We start from the raw sequence: 21,037 nt of genomic DNA on the forward strand, positions 1-21,037 counted from the left end.
TTTACGCCATTTCAGCTTAAGAAAGGTTTCATAGGAACGCTCTACCTTTGTAAGGGGGGGGGGGGGAGGAGACACCTGTAGTATTACAGTACTTACACTGGACTACAAAGATCTTCCTGAATACTTTTGAGTGTATCTTATGGATTTTGGGCTAGTTTTCATGAAAATCGCCATGAAATTTCATATCACACACCAATTTTTTGATATCACCAAAATTTGTTGGTTCAATTAATAATTCAAGCAGAATCACTGATACCAAGATGAAGGAAGGTATTTTTGTTGGTCCACAAATCAAATAGGTCATCAATGACAGACAATTTGAAGAACTTCTAGTGGGATCAGAGAAAATCACATGGAAGGTATTCAAGGATGTTGTTGATTTTCTTGGCAACTACAGAGCATCAAACTACGTGCAGCTGGTTGACAACATGCTTCAAGCACACAAACCACTAAGTGCGACATGTGCGACTAAAGATTAATTTTCTGCATTCCCATTTAGACTTCTTCCCTCCAGATCTTGGTGTTGCCAATGACAAGCATGGTGAAAGGTTTCACCAGGACATTGCAGTCATGGAGAAACAGTATCAAAGAAACTGGAATCCATCAGAGCTGGCTGATTACTGTTGGACAATTAAGTGAGAAGCCTCAGACACTAAGTACAAATGGAAATAATCGACAAAACACTTTTAGCTTAGCTGAACTATTGCAAAGCGTCAGTGCTGTTATGCAATTAAACACATTATATTCAATTAAAGTTCATTTCTTGTTTCTCCAAATTCCAACAAGACACAAGTAGTCTAAAATTATACTTGAGTTCAGCTTCAAGCAGCCTATCATAAACAAAAACAATTCTGAGGAAGCAACAAGCAACACTTTTGAAGAAATGTGCTGACCAGTGAATGGTAGTACACAATGCTTTGGAAGCACTGACAATGTTGTGTCTTGGCGCCAAGATCTGGCTCACAACGAAAATATTCTTGATGGTGAAACTCTTACTTAACTCAAATCTATCCCAAGTATAAAGGAAAAGCAAGTGCGTTGCACTATTCTGCTTGATCTTGCTTCTCATAGGTGCAGTGACCTGAAACTGCTGTAAAGGGCTTCAGTTCATATTTCAAGCTGCTTCAGGAGTATCCACAGTGTTGCTCCAGTCCGCACAGGAGTTCTCGTACATCCTGCTGTAACACACCATCCTTTTTATCCTCTGCATTGGTGATCTGCCCTGCCATCCAGCAAACGTTGCTTATACAAAGTCTCCCAATGCTAATGCATTTCTCCACACCTTCCTTATGAAACTGGGTGATGAGCTTGCATCTTTTCTGAACTTCCAGGCTCACAGACAAGTAGAATCCATGGACCATGAGCACATGCACCGCTGTCTTGAAGACCCTGCATTGACAGTTGAAGTATTGACTGTCCAATAAGTGCACTTCTGTTCAATGCCTTTTTATAGGTCATTCAGTGTAGAGGAAATTGGTGGAAGATCACCCACCTGAGACATCATCTGGTTTCTCTCTCCACAGGTACCACCTGGCTAACTACATAATTCAAGCATTTTTCTTAAATGATAATCATGTTTAACCCACCAAAATAAACTTATTAACATAAAAACTGCCTCAGCAAAAATATGCCCCGTTTGCTAAAATAACTGCACTCTGTGCTTTCAAGTGTTTTACTGGAGGAACATTTATGCCGTGGGCTTAAAGGGCGACTGCTGCATCTGTGTGGCAATAAAATCAGAAATTTCAATACAAGTTCATATTTACCCTTGCTCTGAACAGTAGGAGTCCCAGATTTATCTTAAAACTTTCCCCAGGAAACAAGAAATAAAATTGACACTACTTGGATACCCAAGTCAGGTTCAGAATCAGAATATTACACCCTGTGCACTTTGATACTATTGTAATACCAAATACCCAACAAAGTTCTTTTGTTTTTGGAGTTTATGTAAACCAATATTTAACGTATGGCCTGGTATAATGCTGCCATCTTGTGGTAGCAGTTAAAAGTACAGGCATGGTGTGGATGAGAAATACAATTGCATTCACCTGATCTTTCAGTCAAGACACAAGTAGTAACTAATAAATTTAATAATAATTTCTATAATAAATAATACTAATGATAATATTAGCAATAATAAATCCAGTGTAGTTATCAAGACAAGTTGTTACAAGGAATAATGAAAATATACTGGAGAACTAGATAACTATCTGAGAATTAGCAATCAGATACATTGAAGGGTTTACACAGGAATATATGGAGGTTACTTTCAAGGATTCTACATCTTGTGTATTATTATTTGTATTTTTTGCATTTGCAGTTTGTCCTATTTTGCACATTGGTTGTTTGTCAGTTTTTGTTTGAGTGTGTAGTTTTTCATTAACTCTATTATATTTCTTTGTTTTGCTGCAATTGCCTGCAAGAAAATGAATCTCAGAGTAGTATGAAATATGTACATAGTGACATATGCATACTTCAATGACAAATTTACTTTGAACTTTGAACTGGTGGAAGCTTGAGGAGCCTGTTGGGCTGAGTAGCAGTTTCTGTACTGTAGATAGTTCCTTTGTAATTATCATTATCTCGGAGGCATACAAGAGTAATGAGACCACAATCAGTTTTTGATGGTGCGTGCTGAGATTAGAATAATTGCATTCTTCTATGAAAACTACTTTTTAAAAACACTCACCTCAAATTACTCAGTTACAAAGGAATTAGATGAAGAAATGTGCACTCTCTCTCAGCACATTAGGTGCTTGTCAGTCTTTTTGTTTTTAAAAACTGGGTTATTTTGGGTTTCTTGTTCTGTAAGGAGACCTACTTTGAACTTCGAGATTTTGTGTTCAAATTTCAGTGTGGAGATTGAACCTGAAACTCTCTGCCCCAACTCAAGTTTTACCAACCAAGAGAATCTTGTGTTTTTTTTTCTTGTTTCACTGGTCTTGTTAGTCCAATCTTTCCACCTCCAATTATGGATCAGCACCCTGTGAAATACTCAAATTATCTTGTGGGGCCGAAAGAGACTCCTCTGTTTCATGCCACATGAATGATAATGGAGTTACAAATTTGGACCAGCTCAAGAGAGGACCCGAAATCATCCAAGCACCACAGATCTGCAGAACAGATTTGATATGTGTGCAAAAAGCTCATCTCCTCCACACATTAATCAGAAAACTTTAGTGCTATTTCAATACTGTTGTGTAGTAGAACATTGAGGTCAGTAAATTCATCTTTTATGCCTATTTATTTGAATTATCTCAACAACTAATTTTTCTTCAAATGAAAATAAGAGTAAGCAAAAGTGGTTCACATAAAAATACAAATAATATTTTTATCAGCTTCTACAACAAAAGATGCATCTCAAAATTGGTGTACAATAGAGCCAAACAAATAAAATCTTCAAATTTCAATACATAGGTGTCCACCTACCAGTGTTATAATTCAGCAACTTTTATATTTTTTAAATTGGCAAAGAATATGTAAAGAGCTCTTCTAAATATCCTAAGCGGACTTATCACTTCCAGTTGTCTCATTTGGATACATCTTTTTTTAAATTATCATCAGGATATTCCTGTTACACATAATTGTCTCACTATTTCAATTTCTTAAAGAGCCAAAGAATTGCATTTGGATCAAAATAAGTTGGATAATAACATTAGATGGTTAATTCAAATTAACAACTCCCCAAAGGCCTTCATACCCAAAATCAAGGCTTTTCCTTCGGCTATAGAGAACATAGCATATCTGATTTAATTTCTGCTCCTTGTCATTAGCTGATCTCAGTTATTTTAGAGACGCCACTATTAAAGATGACCTCGGTCATAACAAGAGCCAATAGAAAAAAGGACCATGCCCACGGTTTAAAATTCCACTTTAAGTTTGAACAAGTAACGAATTTGTATTTCATTTTTCAACTTAACCTGCCACCACATAAGTTAGCTTCACACATTAAGCAACCAATGGGAAAACTAACGTACATGATCCAGACATGCTTCAAGCACGTAACTCCCATTTATCGCACTGTTCGTGAAGAACTCCAAAAATTTAATTTACATGTTTTAATTTGCCAGCACAATCATAGAATTACATTGCTTAGGCAACTTTAAGATTATTACTTTCCTGCTGGTTAATTGATTTTCACATGGGATGTGGCCAAGTGAAACTGTATTCAGTTGTGGAAGAGCAGTTTAAGGTAACCTGCACCTTCGTGCACAGTTCAGATTTCACCCCTTAAATAGTCACTGTATTTCACACACATATGGTTATTCATACTTCGTAGAAACAGCAATACTGGCTTTAGACATGACATATATATATATATATATCATATATATAAAACTATATTGCTGGGCATTTTTCAAGTATATATGGACACAATATAAACATTTCACATATTTATCATAATGGCCTAGTAAAAGAACTATTTTGTTCAGGTAAACTAAAATAGCTGCACTGTTCTTTAAAATAACTTTAGTCCAATATAATGCTCTTCGGGTGCGGTTCTTCCAACTTAAATACTTTCTCTCTGTTACAGGACAGTGACCTTCGATAGAGTATCCTTATACTTGCCTGAGATGCAGTTTTGCTCGCAACATCTTCTGCACTCGGTAATTTACTTTCTGATTCAATGAGCCCCAATGATCTTCTGCTCAATCGAGCAGTCGCATTTCTTTCCTGCAAGTGTCCAGGACTTTTTACATCTATCCAGGTCAGTCCTTCTTTATTCATGCAGCCAGAAAGTCGGGCACTACGCCTCACCTTCTTCTTTACAGGTTTTGCATTTTGAAGAAAACCATCAGAACATTTTATGCCGGTTTCAAACTGTTTGGCTGCTTCAAAAATATTAGACTTTTTCTGCTCCAAACAAAGGTCAAAACTGAAAAACAGAGGTTCACAATTGGTTGTTTTGTGGGATTCACCTACTCCATCAGTGAACATTTGTTGATTGGGGTAAGCAGATTCAGGAATCATGTTACAAGAATCTCCCTCTACTCTTCCAGAGAGGTTCTGGTCTTTGTCTTCATATTCATCTCCTGCATCAATGACACAATGTCCTTTACCCTCTAGGGCCTGTTCTGATTCCGTCATACATGGCAGATCTGCTGCACTGAATAACTTGCTTCGCCTGTGGCTGGGTCTACTTAGAAATACCTCTTGAGCATCTGGAAGGAAAATACAGAGGTCCTTTTCCTCAAGAACAGTTATACCATTTGCCACTGGTTCACTTATGGTTACTTGAGACTTTTCAGGTGCAGTAGATGTACTGACAGGAGTCAATTCCTGTGTTTCACTTGGGTCAGTTAGCTGGTGAACATTGAAATCTTCAAGAATGTTTGATCCAGATTCCAGTAAAGAACCTACTCCATTGTAATCATCAGCATGAACTTGCTCAGAATATTCTTCAAGTCCAGCTTCCGTTACACCCCGTCCTGCAGATAGATTTTGCGCGCATGCCATTCCCTGCCGACTAGTCTCCGGAGAAGGTTCTTTGGAGAAATATTTGTTTTTAATCTTTATTGAAGATTTCCTTCTTGCATTTGTGGGTTTCCTATCTTTGGTGACATTATCAACCCTTGAAATTTTCAGTTCTTTTACTTCAAACGCAATGTCTTTTTTACCTTCGCACAGAGAGGGTGATGGACCACTGCCACTTTTGAGACTGTAATTAGACTGGTTTGATTTCTTGGGCACAAACTGACAAACTCCAGTGTTCCCTTTCGGAGTTTTACTTTCAGAATCTGACTGATTATTCTGTTCCTCCTCGATGCAGTGCACTGGTCTCTTTCTTGGTCTTCCGCGTCCCCGTGCTCTTTGCCCAACTAACTCGGTAAGAGAAGCAGGAGCACATCTATCAGTAATACACTCAGGTGTGGACATGCACTGACTACCTTTTCTTCCGACATCAATACCTGTTTAGTATGAAACAAAACAGTTAGGAAATGTCTTGGAATCGTCGAATGGTGACAGAAAAAAGTAAAGCTCAATTATTTAGCATTTTTCCAGCTTTTGGCCTCAGCTGATTGAATAGGTGATGCACTAAAAACAGAAAAAAAAAATTCAGGTATTTGAAGTCAGAATCAGAATAAGCTTTGATATCACCAGCATATGCCATGAAATTTGTTTTTTTTCTGCACCAACATAATACAATAAATAATAATTTTAATAACTCTGAATATAGTAACAGGCATCCGTTAGTCTTGTGAGACCATGGATTTGCGCCTTGGAAGGTTTTTCCAGGGCGCAGGCCTGGGCAGGGTTGTATGGGACTGCAAGCTTTTCCCTCTCTACACCACCAATGTTGTCCAAGGGAAGGGCACTAGGACCCATGCAGCTTGGCACCGGTGTTGTCGCAGAGCAATGTGTTGTTAAGTGCCTTACTCAAGGACACAGACACGCTGCCTCAGCTGAGGCTCGAACCAGTGACCTTCAGGTTACTAGTCTGATGCCTGATCCACCAGGCCACGCGCCAACAACTCTGAATAACAGTAAGTATATACTTATATACATATATGTCAGGCAGCATCAGCCTAAAATGTCAACTATTTGTTCTGTTCTACAGATGCTGCCTGACCTGCTGACTTCCTCCAACTTTTGGGGTATATATTAATTAGTTAAATTAAGTAAGTAGTACAAAAAAAGAAGTGAGGTATTGTTCATGGGTTCAATGTCCATTCATATATCGGATAGCAGAGGTGAAGAAGGCACTCCTGAATCACTAAGTGCATGCCTTCAGGCTCCTGTACCTTCTTCCTGGATGGTAGCAATGAGAATAGGAGATAGTGGGACATAGAGATGAACAGGGACAAAGGTACTAGTGTTAGACTATAGTAGAATGCATCTCATTGCCAAAAAATATTGAAAACGGCCAATGGATATATTGATATAATTATTGCAACAAAAAAAAGCTCAATTATAAAGGGTGACACTATCACACAACTCTGCTTTATGCATTCATTTTGGTTTAAGATTATCCATATTTGCAACATTAAGGGTCTCGTTTGTGGTGCTGAGGGTGGAAAGTTGTAAGGAGAGCCAGAGGACAAGGCTATTTTGATTATCAGCTTTTCTAGCTTGTTATTGAGTGACAATGGTTGAAATGGTATTGACTTCAAATTATATCTGACTGAAATAAGACTTCAAGAAATTTAGCATAAACAGTGATAGTTTCTAATACCCATGTATATTTATTTTTCCTACACTGCTTATAGATCATTAAGTCAGCAAGAAATTACATTCAGAGTGCTTTTAATGTTCTAAAGCAACATACTACACTTAAGCCAATAGAGATAAGGCTAAAACAAATTCTGGAATCCTGTTCAAAATCATTAATATTTTCTGAAGTGATATATTTACCACATAACACTTCCTACAAACTTTACTGAAGTGTAGTCATTATCTGAATATACAACCAAACCAATGAACTGCACTTCGGAATGGAATTCCTCTCTTCACCTTGTGGTGCATTGAGTGACAATTTTGCCATTTCTTTAGCATTTTGTCTGGTTTTTTTTTTACGAGGCTGAGTTGCTAGCTGAACGCTCAACCCAGCACAGATGGTAAGTGTGCAAGGAGCCGGCCAGATTCAAACCCAGCACCACTCACCACAGAGTCCAGCCGACCTGAACTTCACGTCAGCACCTCACATATCAACCCAACTGAAATCAACTAGCTCAGTAAATTGAGTATCAAGACATTATGTTGATAGCTTTACAGGCTATACCAACTAAGCAAGTGTAAAAATTTATGTCAGGTAGTATCCTGCATTTTGAGGGACATCCTGTACCATTTAATTAGCAAAGTGTATTCATGCAATGTTAATAAAATATAGATTGCATCATCACATTCTCCTAAACAATTCAAAGCTGTGGGCTGCAAATAGAGAGGAAAAGAAAATATTATGACACTAATTTGCTACTTCCAGCAAAAACACTGAGCTCAAAGTTGGCCAAAATAGCAGACATGCACAAAAGCCACAGGAGAGATGGCAAGTAACAAATGGACTTCAGGTCATGCAATTGTAATTTGACAATAGTTAAGTTCTTCAAGCAGCCAAATTATAAGAGAATTTTTTCTGGCTTATAACAGCATGATGACAATGACAAATTACCTGAAGGTTTTTTTTTCCCCCACCAACCATATTATATTAAAGTGGTAAAGGCAAATAGCTTGAAATAAGGACTTTCAGCCTTATTTCAGGATTTCAAATACAGAAATTGCACCCATTAAAAACAACAGGGATTTAAATAGAAAGTAGTATGGAGTGCTGTTCTGAATTGTCCAGGAATCTATATAGCAATTAACGGTACAAATTTATCACCAGTTGAAAGAGTAGAGAAAATTTATAAGGATTTCGCCGGGTCTGGAGGTTGTGAGTTATAAGGAAAGGTTGAATAGGTTAAGACTTTATTCCTTAGAATGTAGAAGATTGAGAGAAGATTTGATAGAGGTATATGAAATTATGAGTATAGATAGGGTAAATGTAAGCAGGTTTTTTCCACTGAGGTTGGGTGGGACTACAACCAGAGGTCATGGGTCAAGGGTGAAAGGTGCACAGTTTAAGGGGAAACTTCTTCACTCAGAGGGTTGTGACAGCGTGCAACGAGCTGCTAGCACAAGTTATGCATGCGAGCTCGATTTCAAAGTTTAAGAGAAGTTTGGATAGGTCCATGGATGCAGAGTATGGATGGCTATGGTCCCGCTGCAGTTTGATGGGAGTAGTCAGTTTAAATGGGTCAACACAGACTAGATTGGCCAAGTGGCTTATTTCTGTGCTGTACTTTTCTATGACTCTAGAAAGGCCACATAAAAATAAAAAGGTACATTTAATGTCAGAGAAATGTATTCGATATACAAGCTGAATTTCTTTTTCTTCACAAACATCCACGAAAACAGGACTGCCCCAAAGAATGAATGACAGTTAAACATTAGAATCCCAAAGCCCCCCCACAACTCTCCTCTCACCCACCAGCAAAAAAGCATTGGCGCCCAAAAACTGAAATGCAGGGGTCCCATGCCTCTCCCTACTATCCTCTTGGCTAATGTACAGTGTCTGGAAAACAATTTAGATTACAGTACCGTTAGGGACTGTTGTGTACTTTGTTTCATAAAGGCATGGCCCACCCCAGTACTACAGACACATGGCTGGCACATGACTGGACAGCAGCATCGAGTAAAGGCAGAGGTGGCGATTTTTGCTTTAGGATTAACTTATTGTGGAGCAGAGGCCTAGTGCTTCTGTCCCAGTCTTGCTTCCTTGACCTTGAGTATCTGGCGGTCAAGTGTTGTCCATTATATCCGCCAAGGAATTCTCTATCATCCTGATTGCAGTTTACATTCCACCATTAGTAAACATCAAGCTGGCACTGGAGGAGCTGAGCACTGTGATCAACAATCACAAGACAGCTTACCCTGATACCTACCTGATTACTGCTGGGGTCTTCAATCAGACCTGCCTGAAGTCGTCTCTAACAAACTACCACCACCATGTCATGAGTAGAGCCAGAGGAGCTAACACATTTGACCACTGTTACACTACCCTCATGAATGCTTACCATGCCATCCCAGGCCCACACTTCTACTCCCATCGTACAGGCAGAGACTGAGGACCGCAGCACCAGAAGTGAGGACCACAAAGGAACGGTCAAGGGAGGCAGAAGAGTATGTACAGGATTGTCATGAATCAGTGGACTGGACCACATTCAAGGACTCAGCTTTGGATCTGAATGACAGTTGTCACTGATTTCATCAAGACCTACATGGATAAATGTGCATCTCCAAGAACAGACCCAAACCAGAAGCACTAGATGAATCAGGAGATTCACAGTTCTGTGATATTCAAGAATTAGTGATCCAGAACCCTACAAAATGTTGAGGTATGACCTACAGAAGGCCATCGTGAGAGCAAAAAGGCAATTCCATAAGAAGTTAGAGATACAATCAAATGCACGACAGCTGTGGCAGGGTTTGCAAGCCATTACTTCCTATAATTTGAAATCTAACAGTATAAATGGCTGTGATGATTCACTCCCCAGTGAGCTCAATGCCTTTTATGCATGCTTTGAAAGGGAGAATGAAAGTACACCTATGTGAATCCTCGCAGCATCTGGTGACCCTGTGATTACTGCTTCAGAGGCCGATGTCAGAACATCTATCAAGAGGGTGAATCTTCGCAAGGCATCAGGTCCCAATGGTGTAACTAGCAAGGTACTGAAAACCTGTGCCAACCAACTGGCTGGAGTGTTCAAGGACATATTTAGTTTGTCACTGCGGCTGTCAAATGTTCTCACCTGCTTCAAAAGGGCATCAATCATACCAATGCCCAGGAAGAGTATGGTAGGCTTCTTTAGTGACTATCACCTAACAACACTCACATCTATTGTGGTGAAGTCTTTGAGAGATCGGTTATGGCCGGAGTTAACTTCTGCCTGAGTTACAGCATGACCGACAGTTACTTGGCTACTGCCACAACAGGTCTACAGCGGACACTATCTCACTGGCTCTCCACTTGGCCTTGGAGTATCTGGATATCAGCAATACATACATCCAGGCTGCTCTCTATCGATTGCAGCTTGGCGTTCAACACCATCACCCCCTCAGTGCTAATCAACAAGCTTCAAAACCAGGGACACTGTGCCTCCCTCTGCAACTGGATCCCTTGACTTCCTCGTCAGGAGTCAGTGAAGATCAGTAATGATATCTCCTCTTTGCTGACAATCAATAAACACATGTTTAGCCCACAGCTCCATTCCCTCGACATTTATACCCGCACAGCTAAGCCCAACTCAAATGACGTCAATAAATTCACTGATGACATTCACTATTGTTGGCAGAATCCTAGATGGTGAGGACAAAGTGTACAGGAGCAAGAAAGATTAACGATTGAGTGGTGTCACAATCACAGTTCCCTCAATGTCAGTGAGCCCAAGGAACTGATTGTGGAGTTCAGGAAAGGAAAGTTGGGAGATGAAAGTCCTCATTGATGAAAGGGTGAGCAGCTTCAAGCTTCTGGCATCAACGTCTCAGAGGACCTATCCTTGGTCCAAACACATTCATGCAATCACGAAGAAGTCATGGAGTGGCTATACTGCATTAAGAGTTTAAGGAGATTTGACATGTCACCAAAGTCTCTTGCAAATTTCTGCAAATGTACAATGGGGAGCATTCTGCCTGGTTGAATCATGCCCTATAAAGGCTCCAATGCGTAGAGGGTTGTAGACTCAGCCAGCTTGATCACAGGCACAACTCACCCACCATCAAGAACATCTTCAAGTGGCAGTCCCTCAAGAAAACGGCACCCATTATTAAGGATCTTCACCATCTAGAATGTTCCCTCTTCTCATTACTGCCAGTAGGGAGGTAAAGGAACCTGAAGGCTCATATTCAATAGTTTAATTACAGCTTCTTCCCATCTGTCATCAGATTTCTGAATGGTCAATGAATCCATGAGCAATACTTGATTATTCATCTACAGTACTATTTATCTGTAACTTAGTGTTTTTATGTCTTACACTGTACTGCTGCCACAAAACAACAAATTGTATGACATATGCCAGTGATAATAAACCTGATTCTGATGCTGGCCTTTCTGGCAAACACTTTAATAAGTGACCCTTGATTAATTCAGTCGAAAGATAAATCCAATTGGAAATATGGAGAGTCACCACACCAGAGCAAAGAACTTTTAGAAATTATGTATGAGAATAATACTCTAACATATACAACCTCCTACCATTGCACCTTCTCTTTTGACCAATTCTCTTACTTTAGTTTGCTTCTTCTCTTGCAAGTGAGAAAAACCTACATCAGCTTCATAAAATTAGTTTATACCCAGATATAAAAGGTTACTTACCTTCAAGATAAAGCAGACTATTTCTCCTTGAAGGTTCACATGTTGACATTTCATCACTATCAGATAGATCTGCTGATTCGGACCAGATATCCAAAATCTCTGCAATTGGGCTCAGTAAAGGTTTCTTCGAAGCATATTCACGTTTTCCGTATAGGTCCTTCTTGAACTTCTGTCTATATTTCTCTTTAGTCGCCTATAAAACATTTTAGCTGTTATCATTTGTTCCCTTATTTATTGTTTAATACACAATATGATTTAGCATTGTACCAAGTTTTTTTTTTATTAACATTACTAGATTTATTTATATTAACAATGATGCAAGAAAGGGAAAATTACATCTTAACCAATAATGCTTAATGTTAAGCTTGACTCAGAGTACAACCTAGGACCACTTAGCTGCGTGACGGTATGTCTTTTGGATTGCATGTAATAGCACTGAATGAGCAGAACATTAATAGAGGGATCGCTACAGCCTGAAAGGTTTAACTTAGGCTCTTGCCCTTTGCCCAGACCCCTTGCTTAATGGTATTGGCTCATGGCATAAAAGAAAAGGTTGGGATCCCCTGCTCTAGTCCATCCCTCAACCACACCATCATCACTGGCCTCTCTTTTACTTGGCTTTGATAGCTCTGATCACACCCTTTCATTCTTCATTCCCATTTTGGATACTCCAGCAGAAAGTAACAGCCATCTACCCAAACTGGATGAGGACAGTATTGGCTCTGGAGTATACTACTGATTAGCATAGGTTGTGCTGAATTTATTCCTTAAAGCTAATAAGGAAATTAAGCAGTCACTTAGGAGGTAATATTTTGACATAGCTAGAAGGCTAGATAACAGGACACTGTAGATATAAATAGGTGTTTTCTGGTTAGCAAGATCCAACAAATGGTATACCATAGGGATCAGTACTGCAGTCACAACTTTTTACAATTACATAAATGATTTAGATGAAAGCACCAAAGGTACGGTTGTTAAATTTGCTGATAAAACAAAGACAAGTAGAAAAGTAGATTGTGAAGGCAGGTAATTAGGTCATAAGGGATATAGATATAAAGTGTGCAGGCAAAGATCAGCAAACATAATATAAAAGAGGTATTGGAAAATTGCTCCTTTCAGATTCCCAAGATGCAGAGGGATCTGGGTGTCCTACTGCATGATTCACAAAAGGCTAGTGTGACATTATTGCAAGTAATTAGGAAAGGTAAAATAATGTTTATTGTTTATTGCTTGGGAAATGTAAATTCAAAAATGGGGTAAGTTACGCCTCAGTTATATAGGGCAGTGGTGAGTTCACTTACACAGTACCGTGTTCAGTATTGGACTTTTTATTCTGGAAAGATATTAATGCGCTGGAATCAGTTGAGGAGAGGTTTTCGAGGCTAATACTTAGAATATGAGGAAAGTTTGGACAAGTTAGGCTTGTATCTGCTAGGATTTAGAAAAGTAAGAAGGGATCTTTGAACTATACAAGATGTTTCGTCTTGTGGGAGAATCTTGATTTAAAAATAAGAAGTTGCACATTATGGACAAATAAGGTGAAAATATTCTCAGACTCATGAAGCTTTGGAGCTCTTCTTGAAATGAGCAGAAGCGGAGTCTATGAATATTTTTAAGGCAGAGGTAAATACCAAATAAGCAATGAAGTGAAAGGTTACTGCAAGTAGATTGGAATGCAGGTTATAATCAGAGCACCCATTATCTTATTAAACAATAGAGAAGGCTTGAGGGGCCAAGGGACCTACTTTCCAAGAGGAAGCAGACTCAGAATTTATGGGGGGGGGGGGGGGGTTTGGTATCCTAGACAGATCTTGATAACCCAAGTACACTTTGACAGATTTTTGGATACTAGGAGATTCAAGGGATATGGGATTAGTACAGGAAAATGGGGAGAAGTAGAAAATCAGGCATGAGTCAGAATAGGAACAGGTATACTCTTGCTTTAACCTTCATGCTCTTTTTGTTCTTCATTTTCTATTGCTTCTCAAAGGTCAAATGGCTGTAGAGAAGCAGGATGTGGTCTTGAAGTTATGGCCATCATGATGAGAAATCTCAAAATCACACCCTGGAATAGTCTTTTATATTAAAATGGCTTCGAAATCAGTGTTAAGAATTTTTTTTTTTTTTTACTGCTTTTCAGAATTTACACCAATTATAGAGGATACCGTTTTACATTAGATGAATAAAATCCAATTTATCTCCAAGCCAAAACAACATCTAATATCAATGAAACTAAAATTATTTTAAATACAGTGCAATTGATTAAAATATTCCAAGTACAAGTTTTCTTACTCTGGTTGAGCCCTTTGAAATATTATTTGCATTGTTCTTGATCCTAGTAGATCTGCGGGGTTCTTCTTTCTTGGATTCTTGTTCTACTTTTTTAGTTTTTACCTTTTCCTTTGGCTTTATGGTTGGGTTAGAGCTTACATCAGCATCAAGTGCTTCACTGCATACTTTTTTGTCTTCATTTTCAGCTCCCTGTTCAGAAAGACTGAGTATTTTGGGGCATGTCTCTGCTATAGAATTGGTTTGTACATCATTAATGGAGAGATCAGTGTTGTTTTGATCAAGGAATCCATCGCCTAATTTTGATACTTCACTGGGTATATGGTCCATGTCAGATTCAATTTCTGATTCTCTTTCTATTTCAGAAATTTTCAGCTTATTCACTGTTGTAATTTTTTTATCAGGCTCTGGTTTTATTTTCAACAATTTCTTTCTAATACAATCATCTTTCTTTTTGGTAAGATTTCTGCCCTTCGCAGCATTACTCCCTTCCTCAGGGCACCCAGAAGGACTGATTGCAAGTGGCACAATTCCATTCATTTCTTGAATTTTCATTTCCAAAACCTCACAAAGATATTCATCGCTTTTATCACAGCTCTTCAGATTATCTGGTCCAACGTTACATTCTGATCGTGGAGATTCGATTTCAAAATCGATGGCTATTGGGCGGCATCTGTCTTCATCATCATTCTGTGTTCCAGTAGCACTAATTTCTATGTCATCTATTTCAAAAAGTAAAGTAAAATTTTAATTGACATATTTATACATGTTTCCTCTCCTTTAATGTTTTTGCCTTCTTCTTGATGCTTTTTTGGATATTCTTGAAAAAAATTCCCACAACAACTAGTAGAATTTCCAGAAGAACTCAAGTAACCATTGCTAATTCATGAATATAGGTAAGTGTGCTTGTAACCATTTTCAACTTGTGACACATCATAGACCAGCTTTACAATCTCCCCTTAATTCTCTTTATAACAGAGATCACTAGCACAAAGAATTACAAACTCAAATTTGTAGGCAACTCAATGACTGGCCTGGCTGAGAGTCCCAACCTACAATAGCAAAATGGTTTAATCCACCATGCCAACTGATCAACAGAGGAACCAAAGAGTTAATTATTTAAATGCTAAACTGATTACAAATGAATCATAGTATGGTACAATTTCAGTTTCTAACATATTTTCCTTAATGCAGAGTGCTAGAAAATTAAAATTTTACAATTTACTAACCATCCTATGAGATTCTTCTTATAATCACCTCTACTAAAATGGCCTGAATTGATCTACTTAACGTCCCCAGGATTTCTTCAGCACCTTCAACCACCCCATGAAAATTTAATTTTCCTCAGCCAGTCTGGTTTGTACACTGACTACAGAAAGATGCGCAGTATCAGTCTGGACACAATTTTTGATTTTGTCCCACCAACTATGAGAAGTCTCAATATTTAAAATCTGTGTTCAATTGCTCACAGAAATTATTCTTAAAGATTTAGACATGAAAGGCCTAAATAATGGAATAAAAAAAATCAAAGCACAGAAACATCAATTTGGCTAACTGAATCCAAGATATTATTAGCTCCAGATAACCTCATTTTGCTCATCTTGTATACTCATTCATAAAGAAATTTTTTCCTATAGTTACAAACTGAATAAAACAAACACTGCGGATTCCGGTTAATTGGGATACATTGGGACCAGTACATTTTGGCCCAATTAAGCAGCTGCCCCATTTAACCAAAGTTTCATGGAAATAGCTTAAAAAATATAAAATAAATCAAGCTACCGTTTAACTGAGTAACCATTTATGTACTTAAATGAAATATAGAATAAATTAGAACACTGACAATGCATTTGCAGTGCTATAAAACTGTGTATTAGTTCCTGCTAGTTATTGACAGAGGAATTCATCTGGTGTATACTGTCATCTTCCTTTGATTAACTGTAAATGAACAAGATCAGCACAGACACCTAGTACAGATAATGGACAGCCTTCATAAAATGCTTTCAACAATTGTATCCTCCAAATCTTCAGTTTCATTGTAACATTCAAGTTGATTGTCAATACCTTCAAATTCTTTGTAGTTCCTAACTTGCTGAAATAGTTTCATTTTCACTCCCGGTCGTTTCCAGCATCTCCAAGTCTGAATGCTTGAAATCATGATGAGCAAAACAGTTCTGAATTGTCTTACTGTTTATTTTTCACCAACTATCAGTGACAAAAATCACTGCTATTTGAAAATGTACGCACAACTGATCCTATGTAAAAACTGTTTGCTCCAAGTATAGTGTGTCTAACAGCCACACAAATGCACATGATTGACGCTGGTTAGAAACTGTTCGGCAACAACTTCCTGTCCCAGTTAAGTAGCATAGTGCCCCAAATAAACAAAGAGAATCCCAGTTATTTTCTCAATTAGCTTTTGTTCTTTAAGAGTTGTCCCCAATAATTGGCTGTCCTGATTCACCAATGACCCAATTAACTGGAATCCACTGTATACTGGTTTAACAGGAATCACCATCTCCTTACAAATGTTCGCTTAAATGGATAATGCATCAGGCACTATATATCAGATCTATGAAACAGACTTGCTGTAACTTCTCTAAAGTAGCTTTGAGATGCTACTATTATTCTTATGCACAAGGCCTCTGGCAGGTTGTAAAATGAAAACAAAATAGCTCTGGCATTGTCAAAATGCACATAATCTAGTTATGTGCCTGAGCTCCCAACAGAACAATTAGCCATAAAAAAAAGACTTAAAACAATTTTACTCACCTTCCAATTTTGTTTGCAGTTTAATTGATATGCTATCACCATGGTCATTCACAGGGCTGCATCCATTGCAAGCCACATCAGTGGAAGCGCTCTAAATAAAAAAGGTTACATCGACATTTCTTTTTACTGATTCAATATATTGAGAAACATTTCTAGACATTTAGCATTATATAAACTAGAATGTAGAGTAATTTAAAAGTTTCCAAGTCTTTACAACACGCAAGAGTACAACAATACAGAAATATTTGAAAGTGGCACACCCGAAATTACTGTTAAATTAGCTCTATTGCAAATAATATCCTGAACTAAGGTCTTCTATATTTTTACAATGCATTACTTTTGCTCAGTGTGCAGGGGCAACTCTGAGCATTCGTTTGTCTGTCACTTTATTGTCGCATCCCACGCTGACCTGTATGTGGCCTTCTACACTACTCCAATGAAGTCCAGCATTAAGAGGATCAGCCATTCCATCAGGGTAATATCAAATTCGACAATTTCAGGTAACTCTCTCTTTGCATTTGTATCAGAACTATCCAGCTCTGGCAAAAAGATACCTATCTGTAATATTAACTGAGTTTTTCCATTTCACGACTCTGTTTGGTCTGCTGAGCATTCCCCTTTTGCACTCACCTGTATTTTGCAGCGTTTGCATATCCCTTTGCTACCTCTTCTTTTAACTGCCCTCATTAATCAACCAGACATCTCCATAAACAGTTGAATCACCTCCACAACCCCGGCCTCACTCTACCACATTCCCATTGTCTCATCCCTCTGCCTAAAAATGAACTTATTGGTAACCTTGGTTCTGATGAAGGTAGTTAAAATAAAATATTAACTATTTTTCTTTCCACAGCAGCTAACTGTCCTACTGCTTCTGACATTTCACTATTTCTATTTCAGATTTTGTCACAAACAGTCACCATTTGGCTGAGGCGGTGTGGGTTTTTTTTAAAAAAATAGCTCAAGGCCTATCGGGACTTTTTGGCAGGCAGCAATCATAATCTGCAAATAAAAAGAAGCGAGATGCAAGCGGAGCGGCCAGTGTTGGAGTGGACAGTGTTAGAGCAGCCTGGCTTGGGCCAGAACAGGCAGAGGTTCTAAGAATTTTTTATGTTAAGGCTCTTTTCTCTCTTCCTTTGTCTATTAGTACATAACTAGTGTGGTGAGGATAGGTTCAGGGTTAGTGTTATGTTCTTTGTGAGAGATGTGGGAAATCTAGGTGACCTCCAGTCTTCCTGATAACTACATGCATGAATTTATTGAGGTGCTACTCCTTAAAAACAGTGTTAAGGAACAGGAGCTGCAGTGTGAGTATTGTTGGCACATATGGAGAACGAGGAGGTGATAGATAGGAGCTACAGGGAGGTAGACACCCTTAGTTGCAGGAGGCAGGTAGTTGGTGATTGTCAAGAAAGGGAAAGGTAATGGGCAGCCAGTGCAGAGTAGTTCTGTGGCCATTTCCCTTCAATAATTAGTATTCCACTTTGTATACTGTGGGGAAGGGGATTTACCGGGGGGAGCTGCAGTGACTGGGTCTCTGGCCCTGAGTCTGGCCTTGTGGCTCAGAAGGGAAGGGGGAAGAGGAGGAGTGCAGTATTGATAGGATTCCATAGATGGAAGTTCAGATCAGGTCCACAGCACTCTAAAGGGGGAGATTGAGTAGCCTGAAGTTATGGTACACATTGGTAATAATAAAATAGGTAGGAAAAGAGAAGAGGTCCAGAAGAAAGAATATAGGAAGTTGGGTAGAAAACTGAAAAGCAGGACCTCCAAGGTAGTAATCTCTAGACTGTTGCCCGTGTCACAAGCCAGTGAGTGTACTGAGGAATTGATGCAGGGTTTTAGATCTCTGAACCACTGGGATCTCTTCTGGGGAAGGTATGACCTGTACAAAAAAGGACAGGTTACACCTGAAGCTAAGGGGGCAGAGCAATATCCTCACAGACCGGTTTGCCGGAGCTGCTGAGGTGGATTTAAACTACCGTAGATTCCGGATTATAAGCCGCTACTTTTTTCCCACATTTTGAACAGCTTTGAACTCTGCGGCCTTTAATCCAGAGCGGCTAATACATGGTTTTTTTTCATGCCGCCTCGTAAACATTTTGCCTCGTAACAGTAGACCAATAAAATTGATGAGTAGTTCACAGAGGTCCAATGAAATTGTACGATAAATCAAGCGCACTTTCACAATTAAATTATTGTAAATCAGTCATTTGTACTCACCCTCATCAACATGGAAAATACTCGAAGAAAAGCAAGACCCGAGCGCGTCAGACCCGATTAGACCCGATCGCGTTACGCAAGCGCGTCAGACCCGATTAGACCCGATCGCTTTACGCAAGCGCGTCAGACCCGAGCGAAAACGCTGCTTTTAAGTTAAAGTCGATCAATAACTTTTCCTGGTAGGCTGCAGTATATATATTTTTTACCAGTCGTTAGGAGATATTGGAATGTTGTTCGTGCTGTTCAGTAAAAAAGTATATGCAACGTAATTTGTGTTACCGATACGTATGTATATTTAAAAGTAGCGGTGCGGCCTAAAATCCGGTGCGGCCTTTACAATTAAAAAATTGATTTTATTTCTAAAATTAGAGCCAGCGGCTTTTAATCAGGTGCGCTCTGTAGTCCGGAATCTACGGTAATTTGGCAAAGGAACAGGAATCAGAGTGGTAGGACTGAGGACAGTTGATACCCAAGTACATAGATAATGTATGTAGTGAGACTGTGAGGAAGGAGAGGCAAAATTGCAGTGAGTGGGATGAGTTGGGGGCATGGGGGCAAAAATCGATAAAGGGTGATGAATAAAAATCTTAAGGTGTATTCTGAATGCACACAGTATACAGATAAAGGTAGATGATCTTGTAATGCAGTTAGACATTGGCTGGTATGACGTTGTGGGCATCTCTGGGTTGTGGCTAAAAGAAGATCATAATTGGGAGCTTAACATCCAAGAATAGACAGGCAGGCGGGCAAAGGGTAGGGGGAAGCTCTGCTGGTAAGAAAAGAAATCAGATCCTCAGAGAGAGGTGACATAGGATCAGAAGATTTAGAATCCTTGTGGGTAGTTAAGAAACTGCAAGGGAAAAAGACCTGTTGGGAATTATATACAGGCCTCTGAACAGTGGTCAGGATATGGGATACAAATTACAATGCAAGATAGAAAATTTTCTGAAATGCAACAAGGGCGATGTTATGATCATCACGGGGGATTTCAATATGCAGAGATTGGGAAAATCAGGTTCGTGCTGGATCCCAAGGGAGGAAATTTGTGGAATGCCTACGAGATGCCTTTTTGAGCAGCTTGTGGTTGAGCCTACTAGGGCAAAGGCATTTCTGGATGAGGTGTTGTGTCATGAACCAGATTTGATTAGAGCTTAAGGTAAATGAACCCTTTAAAGGTAGTGATCAAAATATGATAGAATTCACCCTTCAGTTTAAGAAGGCGAAGCTAAAATCAGGTATATCAGTATTACAGTAGAGTAAAGGTAATTACAGAGGCATGAGAGAGGAGCTGCTCAAAGTTGACTGGAAGAGGACATTAGCAGGGATGATGGCAGACAGCAGTGGCTGTAAGTTCTGTGTGCAATTCAGAACTTACAACTCAAAGATGATGAAAAATTCCAAAGGGAGGATGGCACAACTGAAGATGACAAGGGGCATCAAAGACAGCATAAAAGCAAAAGAGAGGGCATATAATATAGCAAAAATTAGTGGGAAGTTAGAGGATTTGAAAGCTTTTTAAAAAAAAACAATAGAAGGCAACTAAAAAAAACCATAAGGAGAGAAAAGGTTGAATATAAAGATAAGCTAGCCAAAAACATCAAAGAGGATACCAAAAGTTTTTCCAGATATACAGAGTAAAAGAGAAGCAAGAGTGGATACCAGACCGCTGGAAAATGATGCTGGAGAGATGGGGCACAATGAAGTGGCAGAGGAACTTCAGTATCTTGTGTCAGTCTTCATTATGGAAGACACTAGCAGTATGCCAGAAATTAGAGAGTGTCAGGGGTTAGAAGTGCTATTACTAAGGAGAAGATGAAAGGTCTAAATGTAGGCAAGTCACCCGGATAAAATGGACTATACCCCAGGGTTCTGAAGGTGTTGGTTGGAGAGACTGTGGAGGTATTA

The 21,037-nt window shown here is 39.0% G+C and overlaps 1 protein-coding gene across 3 annotated transcripts in view; it reads right to left on the reverse strand.

Moving 5' to 3' along the window:
• Window positions 1-3,225: 3,225 nt before the first annotated feature.
• The window catches only part of cdca2 (cell division cycle associated 2), a 45,290-nt gene continuing 27,478 nt past the window's right edge, over window positions 3,226-21,037 (reverse strand). For all 3 annotated transcript variants that reach the window (XM_073059682.1, XM_073059699.1, XM_073059689.1), the window contains 4 exons: window positions 16,910-17,000; window positions 14,141-14,859; window positions 11,849-12,041; window positions 3,226-5,909 (listed from right to left, as the gene is read on the reverse strand). In XM_073059682.1, coding sequence (XP_072915783.1) covers window positions 4,471-5,909; window positions 11,849-12,041; window positions 14,141-14,859; window positions 16,910-17,000 — 2,442 coding nt within the window. In that variant the 3' untranslated portion in view covers window positions 3,226-4,470. The remainder of the gene's footprint in view (window positions 5,910-11,848; window positions 12,042-14,140; window positions 14,860-16,909; window positions 17,001-21,037) is intronic.

The sequence above is a fragment of the Hemitrygon akajei genome, chromosome 1 (assembly GCF_048418815.1).
Source record: "Hemitrygon akajei chromosome 1, sHemAka1.3, whole genome shotgun sequence".
Lineage (NCBI taxonomy): Eukaryota > Metazoa > Chordata > Chondrichthyes > Myliobatiformes > Dasyatidae > Hemitrygon > Hemitrygon akajei.